General features: G+C 41.9%; 1 protein-coding gene and 1 long non-coding RNA gene across 2 annotated transcripts in view; one reads left to right on the forward strand and one right to left on the reverse strand.

Moving 5' to 3' along the window:
* Nucleotides 1–19590, forward strand: part of LOC127555806 (uncharacterized) — a 583775-nt gene that overhangs the window by 489592 nt on the left and 74593 nt on the right. The gene's annotated exons all lie outside the window — the stretch shown is intronic.
* Nucleotides 1–19590, reverse strand: part of LOC127555804 (protein-arginine deiminase type-3) — a 44858-nt gene that overhangs the window by 1458 nt on the left and 23810 nt on the right. The window contains exons 7-15 of the mRNA XM_051988418.1: nucleotides 18612–18790; nucleotides 17506–17609; nucleotides 17266–17377; nucleotides 16407–16514; nucleotides 15455–15606; nucleotides 10817–10961; nucleotides 9900–10006; nucleotides 6015–6090; nucleotides 3917–4042 (exon numbers count right to left, since the gene is read on the reverse strand). Coding sequence (XP_051844378.1) covers nucleotides 3917–4042; nucleotides 6015–6090; nucleotides 9900–10006; nucleotides 10817–10961; nucleotides 15455–15606; nucleotides 16407–16514; nucleotides 17266–17377; nucleotides 17506–17609; nucleotides 18612–18790 — 1109 coding nt within the window. The remainder of the gene's footprint in view (nucleotides 1–3916; nucleotides 4043–6014; nucleotides 6091–9899; nucleotides 10007–10816; nucleotides 10962–15454; nucleotides 15607–16406; nucleotides 16515–17265; nucleotides 17378–17505; nucleotides 17610–18611; nucleotides 18791–19590) is intronic.

Below are 19590 nucleotides of genomic sequence, written 5' to 3' on the forward strand. Positions count from 1 at the left end.
TATAAATTCATTGTAATTTCAGAAGAATGTTTCAGAGAAGACATGAAGGGGGGTTGATAATAGGATTTTAGCTGAAACTTTAAGGCAACTAAGAGGCCAACATCTATCTATTTTGCTCTGCTTGTTCTTCTGTCTTCACAAGACATGTCTCCCATTTAAGTGCCTTTGTTCTATATGTTGTCTATATCCAAGCATGTTCTTTTCCCTAAGAATTCTGTCTTTGAAAATCCCTGACTTCCTTCAAAATTCAGCTGAACTGGTATCTTCTATGTCAGACATTTCCAACTTTTCTCACTTACTACTTTTTTTCTTCTTCTGTGCTTCCTTTTTTTTTTAATATTTTATTTTATTTTATTTAATAATAATTTTATATTGACAGAATCCATGCCTGGGTAATTTTTTTTACAACATTATCCCTTGCACTCATTTCTGTTCCGATTTTTCCCCTCCCTCCCTCCACCCCCTCCCCTAGATGGCAAGCAGTCCTATATATGTTAGATATGTTGCAATATATCCTAGATACAATATATGTTTGCAGAACTGAACAGTTCTCTTGTTGCACAGGGAGAATTGGATTCAGAAGGTAAAAATAACCCAGGAAGAAAAATAAAAATGCAAATAGTTCACATTCATTTCCCAGTGTTCTTTCTTTGGGTGTAGCTGTTTCTGTCCATCATTTATCCATTGAAACTCAGTTAGGTCTCTTTGTCAAAGAAATCCACTTCCATCAGAATACATCCTCATACAATATCGTTGTCGAAGTGTATCATGATCTCCTGGTTCTGCTCATTTCACTTAGCATCAGTTCATGTAAGTCTCTCCAAGCCTCTCTGTATTCATCCTGCTGGTCATTTCTTACAGAACAGTAATGGAATTAACTCTTTCAATCCTGATGCTCTCTTCTCCTCTTGATTGCCTCCATCACTCACCATCTATCCTTCCCCTCTCCACTTCACACCCAGTTTCCAATTCTGGAACAATAATCAAATTAACTCCATCACAAAATGAACATATCAATCTATTCCTCTATGACTTTATAACCTGGGTAACTTTCTAAACACAAATATTTCTTCTTAACTACCATTTCCCTAATAGATAGATGGATAGATAGAAAGAAAGATAGCTAGATAGACAAACAGACAGACAGTGATTGTTGTCCTTGATCCTCAAAGAGATCCAGTGACATCACTCTGTTAGAGTTGTTATAGTGTGTCCCATTGTGACAAAGTAAAAAAATCAAACCCAAATATCCATATGGATTATTTATGTCCTACCAGTGATAGAGCATTCTGAGATATTTAGAAGACATAGCTATTGATTAACTCAGTTAAAATAGAAATTTTTTATAAACTGGGAAAATATTTTTACAATTAAAGGTTCTGATAAAGGCCTCATTTCTAAAATATATAGAGAATTGACTCAAATTATACGAAATCAAACCATTCTCCAACTGATAAATGGTCAAAAGATATGAACAGACAAATTTCAGATGACAAGATTGAAATTATTTCTAGTCATTTGAAAAGATGTTCCAAAACATTATTGATCAGAGAAATGTAAATTAAGACAACTCTGAGATACCACTACACACCTGTCAGATTGGCTAGGATGACAGGAAAAGATAATGACGAATGTTGGAGGGGATGTGGGAAAACTGGGACACTGCTATATTGTTGGTGGAGTTGTGAATGGATCCAATCATTCTGAAGAGCAATTTGGAACTATGCTCAAAAAGTTATCAAACTGTGCATACCCTTTAATCCAGCAGTGTTTCTACTGGGCTTGTATCCCAAAAGATCTTAAAGGAGGGAAAGGGACCGACATGTGCAAGAATGTTTGTGGCAGCCCTCTTTGTAGTGGCAAGGAACTGGAAATTGAATGGATGCTCATTAATTGGAAAATGGCTGAATAAATTGTGGTGTATGAATATTATGGAATATTATTGTTCTGTAAGAAATGACCAGCAGGATGATTTCAGAAAGGTCTGGAGAGACTTACACGAACTGATACTGAGTGAAATGAGCAGGAACAGGAGATCATTATACACGGCAACAACAATACCATATGAAGATCAATTCTAATAAACGTGACCATCTTCAACAATGAGATGAACCAAATCAGTTCCAATTGATCAGTGATGAACAGAACCAGCTACACCCAAGGAAAGAACTCTGGGAGATGAGTGTGGATCATAACACAGTATTTACACTCTTTCTGTTATGGTTTGCTTACATTTTTGTTTTTCTTCCTAGGTTATTTTTACCTTCTTTCTAGATCCAATTTTTCTTGTGTAGCAAGACAACTGTATAAATATGTATACATATATTGTATTTAACATATACTTTAACATATTTAATATGTATGAAAGTGCCTGCCATCTAGGGGAGGGAGGAGGGGAAACGTTAAAACAGAAGTTTTTGCAAGAATCAATGTTGAAAAATTACCCATGTATATGTTTTGTCAATAAAAAGCTATAATAATAAAAAATTATTTTTTAATTAAAAAGGAATTATATATTATAAAAAAAGAAATTTCTTGAGATGAGGGACTGTCTTTGCTTATGTGCTAACAATATTATTTGTTATATATGTAATTTCAGGATATATACAGTGCCTTTCATACAGTAAGCACTAAATAAATGATTTGTTAACTTTCTAGTTGGGTAACCTTGGATTACAATCTCCCTGAGACTCGATTTCCTTATCTGTAAAATAGAGATAATAATTTCTATAGGGTCTATAGAGGAGACTCAAGTCAAAGAATGATCACAGAGCACTTTGTGAATGTTACAATGCCAGATAAATGTCAGTTATTATTAAGAAAGGTCATGCAGGATCGAGTTCTTGGATGTTTTATAAATTGCCTGCCTCCCTATAGATAAAATGGTCAAAAGAGCAAGTTCTATTGGTTTATGGTGATTTTATTCCAGCCCCCAGGTCTCCAGGAAGGAGCAGGAGGTGCAGCAAAAATATTCCCCCATTGAAAGTCAGTTGACTTGGGTTAGAATTCCTTGCTACCTGCACAATTTTGGCTGAGACACTTCCCTTTCCCAGGTCAATTTCTTTATATATAAAATGAGGACACTGGATGAGATGGTCCCTGAGGTCCCTTCCAGGAGTGATTCTGTGATCCTATAGTTTATGATTTTTCTTCCGAGTCCATTGTGGTCACTCATTATGGCCTTATTCCTTTTCTAAGAAACAAATAAATGACTGGATCTCACACAGGCTGCAGGAAACCCTTTGGGCCAGAGAGAGCCCCATCTACTCCAAAGGGGACAACATTTGAAGCAACTTCATTGAAAAAAAAATTAAGCTTGAACCTCAGCTTAGCCGTTTTCTAACTTTGACCTTCTGGACCAGCCATTGAACTAGTCCATGCCTCAGTCTATATTTTATAAAATGGAGGCAGTGTGATATAATGGGGTGGATGGAAAAAACACCAGTTTGGGAATCAGGAAAGCTAAGTTTCAATCACACCTGTGTAAATTTGAGCGAGGTGCCCGTTTCTTGAAACCTCATTTTATTCACTTTTAGAATGGGAATAAAAAGACTTCAACTCCCTTGCTCCCCAGGCTGTCCTGAGGATCAAAGGACATGGAAACAAGTGCTTTGAGAAGCTTAAAGCACAATAAAAACATTGGATTTAGCCAAAGGCAGAAACTGAAATCAGCTCTTCCTTCTGAGTCAGTTCTCTTGGAATTTCCCATTAATTCTGGCCCCTTCTAGGCTACTTGTTACATCCATACCAGACAAATGTAAAACCCTTCCCCCTTAATTAAACAGGGATAATAAAGCCTGCCTTACTCCTTTCTGGAGCTGTTGCAAACCTTAAGGAGACAGTATTAATAACAATGATACTAATAATCCCTGGGCCATTGGAGACCTCCATTCATCCTTCTGTTCTGTCAGCTCACCAAGTCAGGGAAAAATGCTATTGCTTTCCTCCTCTCTGTTTTGAAGAGTTGAGGGATGTCGATGATGTCTCGATCTGTCAGGCCCAGCTCTCGCTTCAGCACCTCTCGATTCCAGTCGATGCAGCTCTGGGAGGGAAGAGGTGATGGCCACCAGGAAAGGCAGAGTCAGTGGAGAGAGGAGGACAAGAAAAGCAAAGAAAGATTTGGGTTCAGACCAAGTGAGAACCCACAGAAAGTTTGAGTGAGGAACCCATGTATGATGCTGTCCAACTCTACGAAGAATCACCTAATTTCACCCTCCACCATCATACAAACCTCCCCTGGGAGTCACAATCTGGTTCTAAGGCCATGTCAGGTAAGAACCCGATGCTGGCAGACATCCCCTTCCTATATTCAGCACTCCTTCTCTAGGAACAATATCACTCCATCTACAAGAACAGTGTGAGTGATTTTATCAAATGCTTAGATAAAATCTAAGTAGATTCTATCTACAGTATTTCCCTGCTCTAGTAACCCAGTCTCTGGCCATATTTCCCCCAAATGTAAAGCTTCCCCATTTTATTTTATGAGCTATTTTTCAGTTGTGTCCCACTCTTCGTGACCCTATTTGGGGTTTTCTTGGCAAAGATAGTGGAGTGGTTCTTTCTCTAGCTCATTTGTCAGATGAGGAAACTGAGGCAAACAGGATTATCTAAATTATCCAGGGTCACATAGCTGGTGTCTGAGATCAGATTTGAACTCTCAAAGATGAGTCTTCCAGATTCAAGCCTGATGCTCTATTCACTCTGGGCCAGCTATTATACTTGGTGCATCATAAGCCTTAAATAAATGTTCTTTGATTTATACAATAAATGTTCTTTTGTTCTACCATTCAAATAGAGTCCATCTGACATGTCCTTTTTTGTGATGAAGCTACCCTGGGCCTTTGTAATCACTGCTCCCTTAACTAGATTTTTCACCCATCATCATCATCATCATCATCATCATCATCATCATCATCATCATCTCTCTTTCTCTCTCTCTCTCTCTGAGATAATTGGGGTTAAGTGACTTGCTCAGGGTCACACAGCTAGGAACTGTTAAGTGTCTGAGGTCAGATTTGAACTCAGGTCCTCCTGATTTCAGGGCTGGTGCTCTATGCACTGCATCACTTAGCTACCCCATCTGAGAAATCTACCTAGAATTTTCCCTTGTATCAAAGTCAAGCTCATTGGCCTATAGTTTAAAGACTCAATCTCTTTTCTTCTTTGAAAATAGGGATGTTGACTTTCCCCAATCCTGCTTTACTTCCCCCATTCTCTAAAGCCTCTTAAGGATCAATGTCTCAGAAATGATTATATTTCAGTTCTTTCCTTATCTCCTTGGATATAATTAGTAACTGTGCCTGAATTTGAGTCCAGGTTACTGGACGATCATTGGACCATAGCTTTAGAGAGAGAAGGCACCTTAGAAATCAGTTAGTCCAACCTCTTGTATTTGTGTGAAGAGCTGAGGAGACCGAGGTCACAAAGATTGGATTTGAATCCAGACGATATCTCTCCAAATCAAGGGTCTTTTCATGATACCCAGTATCTCTTTCTCAACACCATTCTGATAGATTATTTTAGTAGATGATAGCTTCATATATTGTCCTTCTTGGGTAATATATTTACATTAACCAGAGTCTTCTAAAGACCTCTGGTCAAAGAAGTGATTACAGTCATGGGAGCTGCAGAGGGCTGCTTGGTGCCCCTCAAGCTAAAGGCAACAACCTCCTCTACCTCTGCCTCGGTCCATTTTTCGATAAGTATTCACATCAACAGAGGGAAAGATTACCCCACCCCAATAACTAGCCCCAGAATGGGTCTTGTAACTGTTCTGACTGAGAGAAGTTACTGGGCCACAGGAGTGACTAAGGAGCAGCAAAGTACTGGGTGTGATTGGACCTCAGGAGAGCGGCTTCCTTCTGGGGATGGTGGGATCCTTTACTGATATTGTTTTTTTCTTCTAGGATTTCTTTTTCTCTATTTTCTGATCTTTTTATAAAAAGCAAATAAAGGAGACTTTAGAAAGTTTTCCTATTGCATGCTTACAACTTTCTCCATCCTCTTCCCAGTACCTGGACAAACTTGTTGTAACTGATAAGATTTTCATTGGAGAGGATCTGATTGATGGACATGGTCTTCACCTGGTTACTCCCTGTGGAGAAAAGAGTGAGGACGGGAGGGATGAACAGAGATGCAGAGGAGAGAAAAAGAGAGAGAGGAAAAGAAATGGAGAAGAAAGGCAAACATCAAGGGAAAGAGACAGAGATATCGAGGGAGACAGGAGGAAAGAGAAAGAGAGAGAAACAATGAGAAAGAGATGGCGAAGAAGAGACAGAGAAAGAAATGCAGAGAGATAGAGATAGCAATGGGGAGGAGAGAACCACAGGGAAGGAAAGAGGGAGAGAGACAGATAGCCAACAGACAGCCAGATGGACAGAGACAGAGACAGAAAGAGATAAAGAGAGACATGGAGATAGAGACAGAGGGAAAAAGGGAAAGAAGTAGAAGAGAGACAGAAAAGGAGAGAGAGAGAGATCGACAGACAGTGAGAGACAGAGAGAGAGACAGACAGACAGAGACAGAGGGGAAGAGGTAGGAGAGAGAGAAGAGAGTGAGAAAAGAGAAAAAGAGAGAGAAGAGAGAGAGAAAGAAGTAAAAGAGACAGAAAAGGAGGAAGACAGAGACAGACAAAGGAAAAGAGGTAGGAGACAGATAGGAAGGGGTAAGAGAGAGACAGAAAGAGAGAGGTAGTGAGAGAGAGAGAAAGAAGAAAGGGAAAGACACAAAGAAAGAGAGAGACAAAGAGGGAAGGAGACATGAAACAGAAATGTGGGTGGAGGGAGAGACAGAAGGAGAGAAATTGAGTTAGTAATTAGTAATTTAAAAAAAAATTACTCCCTTAAGATCAGGAGGCAGGGTTCAAGTTCTCAGACACTGAGTCAGTATTTTTTGCATGTTGACTGGGCACCTTCTTACTTAGCAATGCAGTTTTGCCAACGTGTGTGTGTGTGTGTGTGTGTGTGTGTGTGTGTGTGTGTGTGTGGTGTGTGCTGGCCATGTCACAATGTGGTCTAATATTGAGCTTGAAGTCCACTGAATCCCCCAGATCATTCTTACCTATTATCATTTATAATTTTAATCAAATTATTATCTGGTCAAACTTTCCAATCCTTTAGTTTTGCCTCAGGCCAAACAGTTGATTCTTTACTCTTCCTGTTAAATTCTTTTCACTAGATTGGGCCTAATTGGCTAGCCTAATGACATCTTTTTGGACTTTGATTCTGTCATCCAATACACTGGCTATACCATTTAGCTTTGGGACATGCACAAATTGGACAAATATAACTCATTTGTTGTTGTTTGTTGTTGTTGTTGTTTTAGTTTTCCAGTTCATTAAAAAAAAAAGTTTTTTTATTAAAGCTTTTTAAATTTCAAAACATATGTATGGATAATTTTTCAACATTAATCCTTGCAAAACCTTGTGTTCCAGTTTTCCCCTTCTTTCCCCCATTCTCTCCCCTAGATAGCAAATAATTCAATATATGTTAAACATAGTCAAAATATAAAACATTACTCATTTGGCAACTGATCCTCACTAGTGGGTAGCCAAGCAGGAGCTGCCCTTATAATTGTGCTGGGGTCTCACTTTCCAAGGCCGGTATCTCCTAACTCCACGTCCAACCCTTTCCTCACTGTATCACACCGTTCTCACTGATTCCAGAGACAATTTGGGCTCATGTGGTTTGAGGTCCCGTGATTACATCAGACCATTCCCGAGATAGCCAGGTATGTGCCCAGAGGCTCTGGGCGGGGAAGTTTCGGTGGCCTGAGCCCTTGGGATGCTCAGGATTTTGCTGGTCTGCTTAGGAGAGGCTGTCTCCTCCTCCTTGACCATCATCTCAGTCCCCAGAAGTCCTTTCTCCTCTATAGATGTCCTCTTGTGCGCTAGAGTCAGCTACCCAGCCTAACTCTTGCATGTATCTCCCCCATTAACATGTTGTCTCCCCCACTAGAATGTAAGCCCCATGAGGATAAGCTTGTTTTTTAGCTTTTTTTTTTTTTTTTTACATCCTCAGTACTTAAACAGTGTCTAATACATAATCAGCACTTGATCAATCACTTGTTTGGCATTGGATATCTGCTACTTGCAATGCTGAGTTATCCATCCATATACAGGGTAAGTTCTATCACCAGCTGGACTGTGAGTAGGGCACAGAGAGGGTAGTGTGTAATAAAGAGAGCTATTGCTAGAAGGTCTACGTTCAAGCTTCAGCCCTACCACAACAGGTCTTCAGTGCAGGAGAGAGACTACTGGCAAATACCAAAGTCCTGAGTCACCTCCTTCTCTGAGTCTCTCTTTCCTCACTTGAAAAATGACGGGGGTATCTTTAAATGATCCCTAAGATTTAAATCCCCAAATCACTTGTTAGCTATGAGACTTGGACAAGTCACCTCACTTTATTTGAACCTCAATTTCCCTATTTGTAAAATGAAAATACTTTTACATTTGACCCTGTTTCCCTCTCTGTAAAATAAAAATATTCTTTAAGCCTCAATTTCCTCATCTGTAAAATGAGAATATTATTTGATTCTGTTTCCCTATCCATAAAATAAAAAATAATATATTTTAGCCTCAATTTTCCCATCTGTAAAATAAAATAATAATATTTGGATCTCAATTTCCTCATCTGTAAAATAAAACTAATTTTTGAGCCTCAATTTCCCCATCTGTTAAATGAGAATAATAATCTCTAAATTGCAATTTACCCATCTATAAAATTAAAATAATATTCGAGCCTCAATTTCCCCATCTGTTAAATGAGAATAATAACCTTTAAATTGCAATTTACCCATCTATAAAATTAAAATAATATTTGAGCCTCAATTTCTCCATCTGTTAAATGAGAACAATAATATTTAAATTGTAATTTATTCATCTATAAAATTAAAATATTTGAGTCTCAATTTCCCCATCTATTAAATGAGAATAATAATATTTAATTTGCAATTTACCCATCTATAAAATTAAATTTGAGTTTCAATTTCTCCTTTGTAAATGAGAATGAGTGACAGGGCTCTTGTGAGGAAAGTGTTATATAAAACAGCCAAATGCACAGACAGGGGAGTTATTATATTTATTAGCATTCTTTAAATCCTAACTACTCACAACAGTAATTTAGGGCATATTTAAAGATTTTGAAAACTTTTTTCTTCACCCTATTTCTTCTTTTTGTCCTTTTATCTTATTTTTTCATCACCATTTTACAGAGAGGGATACTAAGACATAGTAATAAATGATCCTAGGAAATTTAGAGTAGGGCTTCACAATACCTTTTTTGTGACCCTGGGTAAGTAGGTATATAAAATAGGTATACAAATCAAACATTTACTGATTTAAAAAAATGCCTAATTTTCCATTTCCTCGTTCTGTTACAAGATCCCATATGTAGTCACAGCCCACAGTTTACGAATCTGGGGTGTAGAGAATATAAAAGTCCAACCTCCTATTTTACAGATGAGGAAAAGAAATGCCTGGAGATTTAGATAAAAGTGGTTTGTCCAGGGTCACCTAGCTAAGTGTCAGAGGCAGCTCAAACACTACCTTCTCTCTAAACTAGTGATACCACCTAGAAGGTAGGGCCTGTGTCTTCTCTGTCCCCTCCTCGATGTCCAGAGTTCATTGTGACTTCTGACTACCCCTGTGAGCCAGGAGTGAGACAGGAAACCTCAGTGAGGAGAAACTTTCTAATAAGAAGCTGCTCTTGAGTAAAACAGGCTGCCCCTCTGGGGATCAACAAAGGAAGGCCCCAGTGTGGTCCTTCCTCGGGGAGCTTAGTGGGCCTCTGAGGCCCCTCCCCACAGCTCTGGCTTTCTGTGATTCAATAGTGTAAGAACTGGGGGATGAGGACAAAGCAAGGGAAAGGAACGGGTTCAGGTCGGGGAGAAGGAAGAGCCACTCACCTACAACACCTTCAAACAGGAGGGCTTGCCCGTGGCCCCATTTCTGTTTCTCCTGGAAAAGTTTGAAACAGGCTCCGGGGCTGGCCAGAAGCAGGCGGAAACCCTGTATGGAGAAAGGCAGAGTCCCTCATCTCCGGACCCTGATTCAGTCCATATTCCCAGAATCGAAATTCTGATTCTGCTCTGGAGGAGGAGACCTTCCGTGGCCAGGCTTCCTGCTGACTTCTGCGGCTCCAAGGGCAGGACTGGCCCCGGCCGTTTGTCAACCTGAGCATCTAAGGGGATGGATGCTAGCAGAGGTGAGTATCTGGTACCAAGCAGTTACCCATCTCAACCCTATGTAATTATAGGATCACAGGTTTAGAACTAGGGTTCAAACCCCTACCAACTAGTCTGGGGAATAGAATGTAATTGAGGATGCTTTGGGAGAGCAAGGGATTTTTCCCCCTCTCTCTTCAGCACAGTGCCTGACATAGAGAAAGCACTTAACAAATGATTTTTGAATTCTTATCCAATCTTGTTTTTATAGATGGGGAAATCGAGGTCTAGAAAAGTCAAGTGACTTTGCTTTTCAATATACCTGTAGGAGAGACAAGATTAGGAATCCAAGATCAGAGCACTGGGGGTGGGGTCTTATGGACCATTTGGTCCAACCCTCTCTTTTAACAGAGAAGCAAACTGGAGTTCAGGGAGGGAAGGGGCTTTATCCGAGATTATACAGCTTGGAAGTAGCACCCCAAATCCAACCTCAATTCCAGTGTGTGATGGGGCTTCTTAACTGTGTTATGCATCCATAATAATATACAACAGTGGTGATCATAAAATCCATCACTTTTGGAAAGTTGCAGAAAGATGAGAGAAGGGATAAAACTGAACCACTGGATCCTCAAGGACTCAAGAAGAGGGACCTTACCTTGTCATCTGGGACAGGGACAAAGCTTAAGAACTCATCCACGTGACCCACCGCCAGCCAGTCCACAAAGAGTTCCACGGGAGGCTGAACTTTCTGGGCATACAGGAAGTCCCGGACCACCTGAGTGACTCTCCTTCCACTAGACCTGAGTGACAAGAGTGGACAAAACATTACCCAGAAGTGACCGAAATAATTGTTCCAAATGTTAGAGACTAAACATCAAATGGCCAATAGATGAAGGGTCAAAGTTTTCAGGAGAAATGTACATTATCAGTGACCCTTTGAAAAATAGGTATTCATAGTGATAAGAAGAAAAAATGGGATGAAAATCACTCTGAAGTTTCACCTTACATTCATCAAATTGGCAAAGATGATGAAATTGTTGATGCTGGACAAGCTATGGGAAGACATACATACAAACAGACATTATTGGGGGAACTATGAATGGGTGCGGTCATTCTCTTTTTTTAGATTTTTAAGAATGACATTTTATTGATTTCTTAATTTTACATCATATATATATATATATATATTTCAGTACCCCCCTAAGAGTCATCTCTCATAAAAATGAATTAAAAATTAAAGGAAAAAATATCAAATCAAACTTAAGTATCAAAGGTAAAACATTATATGCAGTGTTCTGTTGTTGTTCAATTATATTCAGTCATGTCTGATTCTCCTTGACTCCATTTGGGATTTTCCAGGCAGAGATCCCTTAATGTTTTGCCATTTCCAGGGTGCAGTCATTCTTGGAAACAATTTGGAATTAGGTGAGAAAAGTCATTAAACTACTCACACCCCTTGACTCAGTAATCCTATTAATGAGAATATATACCAAGGAGGTCTGTGACTAAAAGAAATGATACACACACACACACACACACACACACACACACACACACACACACACCACAAATCTACCCTAAGTATTTACTCAGACAAGATGGGTGACTCAAAAGAGATCATGGTAGATCAAATGGCCCCTGGACAGGGACCAGAGTAAATTTCATTTAGTGACTTTAATTAGGCTTTAATTCTAGGTCATTAGTTCAAAATTCCAAGGACCCATGATTTCATCAGGGTGGGTACTCCGGGCTACTCTACAAGCTCTCCACCTCTCACGGAGATGATCTCCAAAAGTTATTCCAGCCCTATTTGGGGCTTTCTTCCTGCCTACCCCTTGCCACCTCCTGGGGCTCAGGATCTCTGCCCTCAGCAAGGCAGGTTCTCACACAATAGACACAAGTCTTGAAACTTTTCCAGCTTAGATTATATATAAGTTTATGTTATAAATATAAATATTATATATAAGCTTATATTAACATTTATAATATGTGTTAATATATATAATATACAATAATATATTATTATATTATAATATAATATAATATATAAATGTTAACATTTGCATCCCAATGGCCCAGCTCTCCAGCACCCGCTAGGATTAATTGGACATAGTGAGATTTTGGAAAAGAACAGACTTTTGTGGAAGTTGGTACAGGTTGTGGTACAGGTTGCTACTTGTATTTAATATACCAAAAATCTCACAGACCTCAAAAGGACCTTAAGAGAGGGATGGGGGAAAGTGGGGAGAAGTCAGGCCGCTCTGAACTTGAGAACCTCACTCTGTGGGGCTCATTTAAGCTCTGAGAGCAAGGATTCAGATCCAAACCAGTCCCATGATAAAAAAGTGACAGAGCCCAGACTACGGACCATTGGTTAGTCCAGCTGAATTCGAAGCATTTGGTTCCATGAACAGTTGTTAAGCACCTACTCTGTACAAGGAGCTCTACTAGATGCTGGAGGTTACAAAGAGAAACCTAATTCTGCCTCTGCATTTACAATCTGTATTGGGCCCCTCCGCCTGTGTGGAGCTGAGTTCCATTCTTCTTTTTGTCCTCTCTGCTCTCGGGAGAGATTCTGCAGCCAGACATTTGTATCTCAGTAATAAATTTCAGTCGTTATCTTTCCCTCTCCCTGGAGATTTGATTCCATGAGTCGTTAAGCTAGTGCAATGGTAAAGAGCACTGGGTATCAGATCTGGGGCCGAATCCCTTTACTAGCTATGCGACTTTGGGAAATCACTTCTCTCTGACGCTCAGTTGCCACATCTATAAAATGTGGGATAACTGAATTTAGCAAGATATTTCAGTTCCCTTTATGTGCCAGAAACTGTAGATACCAAGGCAATTTCCTGCCTGCAAAGAATCTAACATTCTACTAATAACTGGCATTTATTTATTTAATTCTATTAAAGCTTTTTATTTACCAAACATATGCATCGGTAATTTTTCAACACTGATCCTTGCAAAACCTTCGGTTCCAAATTATTCCCTCTTCCCCCCACCCTCTCCTATAGATGGAAGGTACATATAACTAACATTTACATAGTACCTAGGAGATCCCAGTCACTGTGCTAAGTGTTTTATAATTATTTTCTTACTTGATCTTCACAACAACGTGGGAGAAGAGTGCTATTATTATACCCATTTCACAAAGGCAGAAACTGAGGCTAAGTGATATGTACAGGGTCACACAGCTAGGATGGATTTGAACACAGCACTTCCATACTCTAAGCCCAGTGCTCTACCCCAGGGCCCTTAGCAGCCTACTAGACAAACCCCCCGGACTGTCTAAATGGCTAGAGGAATATGAGTTTCCATTACTGTTGTCCTGAGCTTTACCTGGGGACCAGGCAATCCAAAGCCTTGTTCCTGATTAGAATTATTTATGGGTTAACGTGCAGACGTAAACTGGGTGGGAGGGGAAACCGCCGAGGTGAGACAGATTCTGTAGGGGCAGGGGTCCTCCCTTAGCCCTGAAATACAGCAAGAGGCCGTCATTCAGGCCCTGAAAGGCAACGTCCTCGACTGACCAGGTATTCTAGAGTAGGACCCTCCAGGGACCAGAAATGGATCACCTGGGAATGAGGAAGTCGGCTGCCCTGAATCAATTCCTCTTAATTCTAGTGTCTTCTCTCTGCTGATGGTCTCCCATTTATCCTATTAATGGCTGATTTAGACAGAGCTGGTAGCGTGTTGTCTCCCCATCACCTGGAAACTGTCTTTTGTCTTTCTTTTTATCTCCTGTGCTTAGCATTGTGCCTGGCATACAGTAGGCACTTAATAAATGTTTATTGACTGACTATTGTTTCTTCCATTAGAAGGTAAACTCTTTAAAATGCTCTCGATCATTCTTTTTCTCTTTCTTTTCTTCTGTTTTTTACTCTCTTTTTTCCTTTCTGTCTTCTGTCTCTCTGTGTCTGTCTGTCTCTGTTTCTAATTGTCTCCTCTCTCCATCTGTCTGTCTCCTGTCTGTTTCTTTTTCTCTGCCTCTGTCTCTCTCACTCTGTTTGTAGTTGTCTCCTCTCTGTCTCTCCATCTGTCGGTCTCGTCTCTGTGTGTGTCTCTCTCTGTCTCTCTGTTTCTCTTTCTCTATCTCTTCCTCTCTGTTTCTGTCTTTTTCTGTCTCTTTGTCTCTGTTTCTCCCTGCCCCCCTCCCCTTCCCTCACTCCTTCCTTCTCTCTTCCTCTCTTTGTCTGTCTCTGCCTCTGTTTCTGTCTCTATCTCTGTCTCTGTCTTTTTCTGTCTCTTTCTCTCTGCCCCCCTCCCCCTCTCTCATTCCTTCCTTCTCTCTTCCTCTCTCTGTCTGTCTCTATCTCTGTCTCTCTATCTCTGTCTCTTTCTCTCTCCCTCTCTCTCTGTCTCTGTCTTTTTCTGTCTCCTTGTATGTTTCTCCCTCCCCCCTCCCCTTCCCTCCCTTCTTCCTTCTCTTTTCCTCTCTCAGTCTGTCTCTGTTTCTCTCTCTCTTCTATTCTATTCTCTAACAACACTGCAGCCAATCAGGCAGTAGAAGGACTCTAGCCAATAAAATCCAATCAGTGTCCGAGTTTAAGAGCCCTACTTCAGGAGCTTCCACTTATAATCACAGAAAGCCCAGCACCTTTAGAAATCTGCACAGAATTGATTTAGAAAAAAAAAAAAATTGGTGTTGATGAGAAATTTGCATTGACTCATCTGGAAATGATGAAGCTCCAGGGATTGAAGTGATGGTGGTGGGGGGAAGTTCTGGTGGCCTATAAGTGCATCAATCAACTGTTAAAAATAAAAAGAAGGGTCCAGAGGCCAAAGATGCTGAGCATAATCAACCAGGAGAGCAGAGCAGTGACGTGGAAAGTTTGCTGGTTTAGAACTTCCCAGCAATCCTGTAAGAACTTAAACAAATTACTTCCTCTTTCTGCGACTGATTGTCCCTGCTGAAAATGGGAGGGATCCCTCCAGACTTAATATTCTACACACTAAGATCATGGAGCATAGAAATAAAGCTGGAGAGAATTTTAAGTCCAGTGGTTCTCAAACTTTTGTCCTCTTTTGTACTATTAAAAATTGAGAATCGGTCCAAAGGGTTTTTCTTTATGTGGGTTATATTTTAGATATTTGTCATATTAGAAATAAAAACAAATTTTGTATCAAAGATGCCCAGGATTCTCTGGACCACACTTTGAGAATTACAGAGTTGTTGGGAGGATCAACTGAGATAATATTTGTAGAGCCTTTAGCATAGTAGGAGCTACACAAATGCTTCCCTGTACCTCCGAGACTTAGGCCAGGAGACGCCATCCCTCTCTTTCCCTCTTACCCAGGCAGGTTGCCCCCGATAAGGATTCTTCCCAAGGGGTACTCCTTCCCATTGGCCACCACGGGAGGGCTGACTTCCAAATTTCCAAAGGAATCTAGGCCACTGACAGACTTGTTCCGTGGTTCCCTGGTCACATAGCCAAAGTCTGGGCCCTGGGCAGAAGGGGAGAGAACAGTTAGTGAGGAGCCCCGGCAACAGCTGTCGCTGGCAAGGGATGCCTATTTCCCAATGTGCTTGTGAAGTCCCAGAGCATCTCTGGGGTCCCCCTGGCTCACGGGGATTCCTTGAAGGAACTGGAGAAGATCTTGCTCACTCTGCAGATTGGGAAACTGAGGCCCAAAAAGGAAGCATCACATGATACCCAGGAGCACAAGACAGGAAGAAAGGAAAAGTCGGACATCCTATTCTCTTCCCACAACTCTTTGTGAAGCCCTGCATTTTACAGCAATAGCAAGGAGGCTCCACATTTAGAAGGACCACAGTTTTCATACAGGTTTAATTAGGGACTTGGGCTAGGTAATTTCTAGGTGTTCTCCCAATTCTGACCTCCTGGGTTCTAAGGGCCCTCCCAGCTCTGACCTCCTGGGTTCTAAGGGCCTCCAAGATCTGACCTCTTGGGTTCTAAGGATCATCTGAGCTCTGACCTCCCGGGTTCTAAGGGCCCTCCCAGCTCTGATCTTTCTAGGTTTCTTTCTATGCTTTCTTATTACTTGTTTAGGGTTCCCTCACTGGAGCACTAAACAAGAGTAGAGTCACTTGAATAAATTCACAAGAATAGATGCTGATAAGCCAGAAGTCCCTATTAGGGATGAAACTTGAGTGGATTCTCCACACCTTCCCTCCCCTGTCTCCTATGTCCAGATGGGCCTAGTGGGAAAATCCACATGAAAGCTACTGTTGCCCTATAACCAGAGCTAGGGATAAGCATGAAGATTAACAAGGTACCACCCACCAGGATCCTTTTATAGGGAAAGTCCTGAAGTTCTCCATTCCGAGGGGAGTCAAAGACTACAGGGAAAGTCTTGTGTGGAGCCTGGATGTACCCCAATTCCATCTCATCCTGTGAAGAAACAGTTTCTTGTTACTGAGTTTTCAGTCATGTCCAACTCTTCCTGGGCCTGTTTTTTTTTTTTTTTTTTTTTTTGGCAGAGATACTGGAGCGGTTTGTCATTTCTTTTTCTAGCTCATTTTACAAATGAGGAAACTGAGGCAGACAGCGTGAGTTGATTTATCCAGGGTTACCCAGCTAGTAAGTGTCTGAGCCTGGATTGGAACTCAGGATTCCCTTCCTTAAGGGTAATGGATATGGTTTATAAAGGTTCTTAGAATGTCCCATCCATTGGTTCTTTCAGACGCTCTCACTATCTCTCTGTTTCTGTCTCTCTCTTCCTGTCTCTCTTTGTGTGTGAATGTCTCTCTCTCTCTCTCTCTCTCTCTCTCTCTCTCTCTCTCTCTCTCTCTCTCCCTCTCTCTGATTCTTTATCTCATCTCTCTGTGTGTTCCTCTTTCCATCTCAGTCTCTTTGTTTCTATCTCTATTTGTCTCTTTCTGTTTCTCTCTCTGTGTCTGTCTCTTCCCTCCTTCCTCTCCTTCCCTTTCTTTCCCTCTCCCTCTCTCTTCCCCCCCTTTTTAAAATCTCTTTCTCCCTCTTCTTCCCCCTTCCTTCTTCCATTCTCCCTGTTCCTCTCATTTTCCCTTCTTTCCCTCTCCTCCCTCTCCCTCCCCCATCTCTTCTTCTCCCCAGCCCCTCTATCCTTTCTCTATTGTTCACATTCCCCCTGTTCCTCTTGACAGTGCAGAGAGCTCCTCACCTGTATCCAACGGTCATTGCGATTCTCGGCCTGGGGACAGATGGTCAGCTTGCAGTCCGCTTTCCTCGCCAACTCTGCGACTGCTTCCACGAAGTGGGTGTTGTTCCTTACTCTGTGGTTAGGTCAGAAGGTTTGGTGTCTCAAGCAATGTCCAGGGGACCGAGAGCGATGCAACAGGATCCCCCCCAATGGAAAAGGAGCCCCATGTTGCTTATCTCCATCTCCTGACATCAAACTCACTTGCACACATAGACCTCCACGGGGGGCAGGGTGCTCGGGGTCATGATCCAGGGGGCCACACGAAAAATCACAGTGTCTGTGAAGATTGGGGACTCTGGAAAATCCTGCGGGGAAGGATTGGAGAAACCACATGGGTCAATCATCCTTAAAAAAAAATCATCCTAAGAACTCCAGAGGAATCCAGAGCTAAGAAGTGTGGGCTGGTAACCCCTGAATGGCAATAGGCTCAAGGCAAGAGGAAGAGTTCAGAGAACATTGTCCAGGGTCACTCCCTCAGGTCATCTCTGTCTGGCTTTTGTGGGACCCCCAAGTCGGAGAACTCAGAAGCTCAAAACACAGCCCAGAGCATCAGACTTTCCCCAGGGACACACACACACACACTCATATGTACATATATACAGAAAATTTCCCAGATAAGCAAACTCCTCAGAAGTGCACTACTATACTACTAAAAGATCTCATTTGGCTCTCTTCAACCCCTAAATTTATACTCCAATTACTCTATTACACTGGTCAGGGTGGGGTGGGGTCCTAAGTTCAATCCAGAGGTTCAAGCTCTCTTTCTTTGTCTCTGTCTCTCTGTCTCCCTCTCTTAAAGCAGGGCCCCCTTACTTTAATAAGGTGCCTACAGGCAAGTGCCAGAGAAGATGGTGTCCTGAGGATCATTGACCTAGGTCCCTATCACGCTGTCCCATGAATCCATGGCTCTTCCTCCCTGACAGTGGACATATGGAGGTGGCCAGATAATGGTTGAGTTTGGAAAGATGGAGGCTTAGTAGGAGGGGGTGACAAGAGAGATAAAGGGGGAAACAAGATTAACATCCATCTGTTTTGAGAGGCGTGGACAAGATGGACACAAATGACTCTGGATATTGAAATTAGCATCCCTGGAGAAGATGGCCTGACCTGTACTTGAGGCACCAATAGGAGAAGGGCCCTAGTGGTCAGAATGTCAGAGGCCAGCCTCCCGGAGTTAGGGAAGTCTTCTCTGAAGAGGTGACCCAACTACTAGCTCCTTTCCCGAAACTTTGGGAGCACAGAACTTCCCTTCCCTATCCCCGGGCCTAGTGTGGAGGCCCAAGGGCATAGACCCACCCCCTTCATACCTGATTGGAGTCATCCAGCAAGGTGACATGGAAGGTGATGAGCCCGGAGAATCCAGCGTCAGGGAAGGAAAGCCCTTCTACATAGAGCCTTTCTTCTTCCCCATTGGAGCGAGGAACCACGTAGGACACCTTGTTGGGCCCCAGAGCGTACCTGTAGGATTCACAGACGTCTTCGGGACCTGAGGGGGAAGGATGGGACACAGGGGACTCAGGAGAGGAGAAGGAGGAAGAATCACCTGTTACTTAAAAAGACACTCAGTCTGGGGAGGGCCATGAAGTTCTTCCTCTAGAAGGCAGAAGGGGCTTCTCGTTATCCCTTCCCTGGTGTCTTCCATAGGGAAGGGACCCACAAAGAATCCTCAGATTCTAGCTAGACTTGACCTAGACATCATCATTTCTTGCATTCCCATCGGTACTCACTGTGTTGCTAAGGAGGAGCCAAGATCTGGGACCCAAGAAACCCCATCCATGGCCCTGCCATTCTTCCAGACCCACGGGTTTGTAACCTCAGAGTTTTCCCTGACTCTTCCCTGTCACCTGCCACATCCAAGGGACTTCCAAGGCTGTCTTCTTTCTAGCTTCTTTGTTTAGAGATAAAGAACATGAAAGTGACTTGGCCAGCCTCAGCTGGGCATCAAGCCCATGACTCTAATGCTAGGATTCTTTCTACCCCTTCATGCTATCACCCCTCATGACCCTGACAGCTCAGCTAATGGCTCTTCTCTTCTATAAAGCCTTCCTTGATATCCACAGTGTGCTTATGCTCTCTCTCCCTTCTCAAATCACCTTGGGTTCATCTCATTAGAATGTAAGCTCCTTGAGAGCAGGAACTACAGAACTGCCATCTAGTCCAATCCCTCGATTTTGCATATGAGGAAAATTAGGTTCAGGGAACTGAAGCCATTTGGTCAAAGTTTTCCAAGGAGTCACAGAGGCACAATTCGAACCCTAGTCCTGTAATTCCAAATACATTGCCCTG

This window comes from Antechinus flavipes, chromosome 3 (genome assembly GCF_016432865.1).
Source record: "Antechinus flavipes isolate AdamAnt ecotype Samford, QLD, Australia chromosome 3, AdamAnt_v2, whole genome shotgun sequence".
Taxonomy (NCBI): domain Eukaryota; kingdom Metazoa; phylum Chordata; class Mammalia; order Dasyuromorphia; family Dasyuridae; genus Antechinus; species Antechinus flavipes.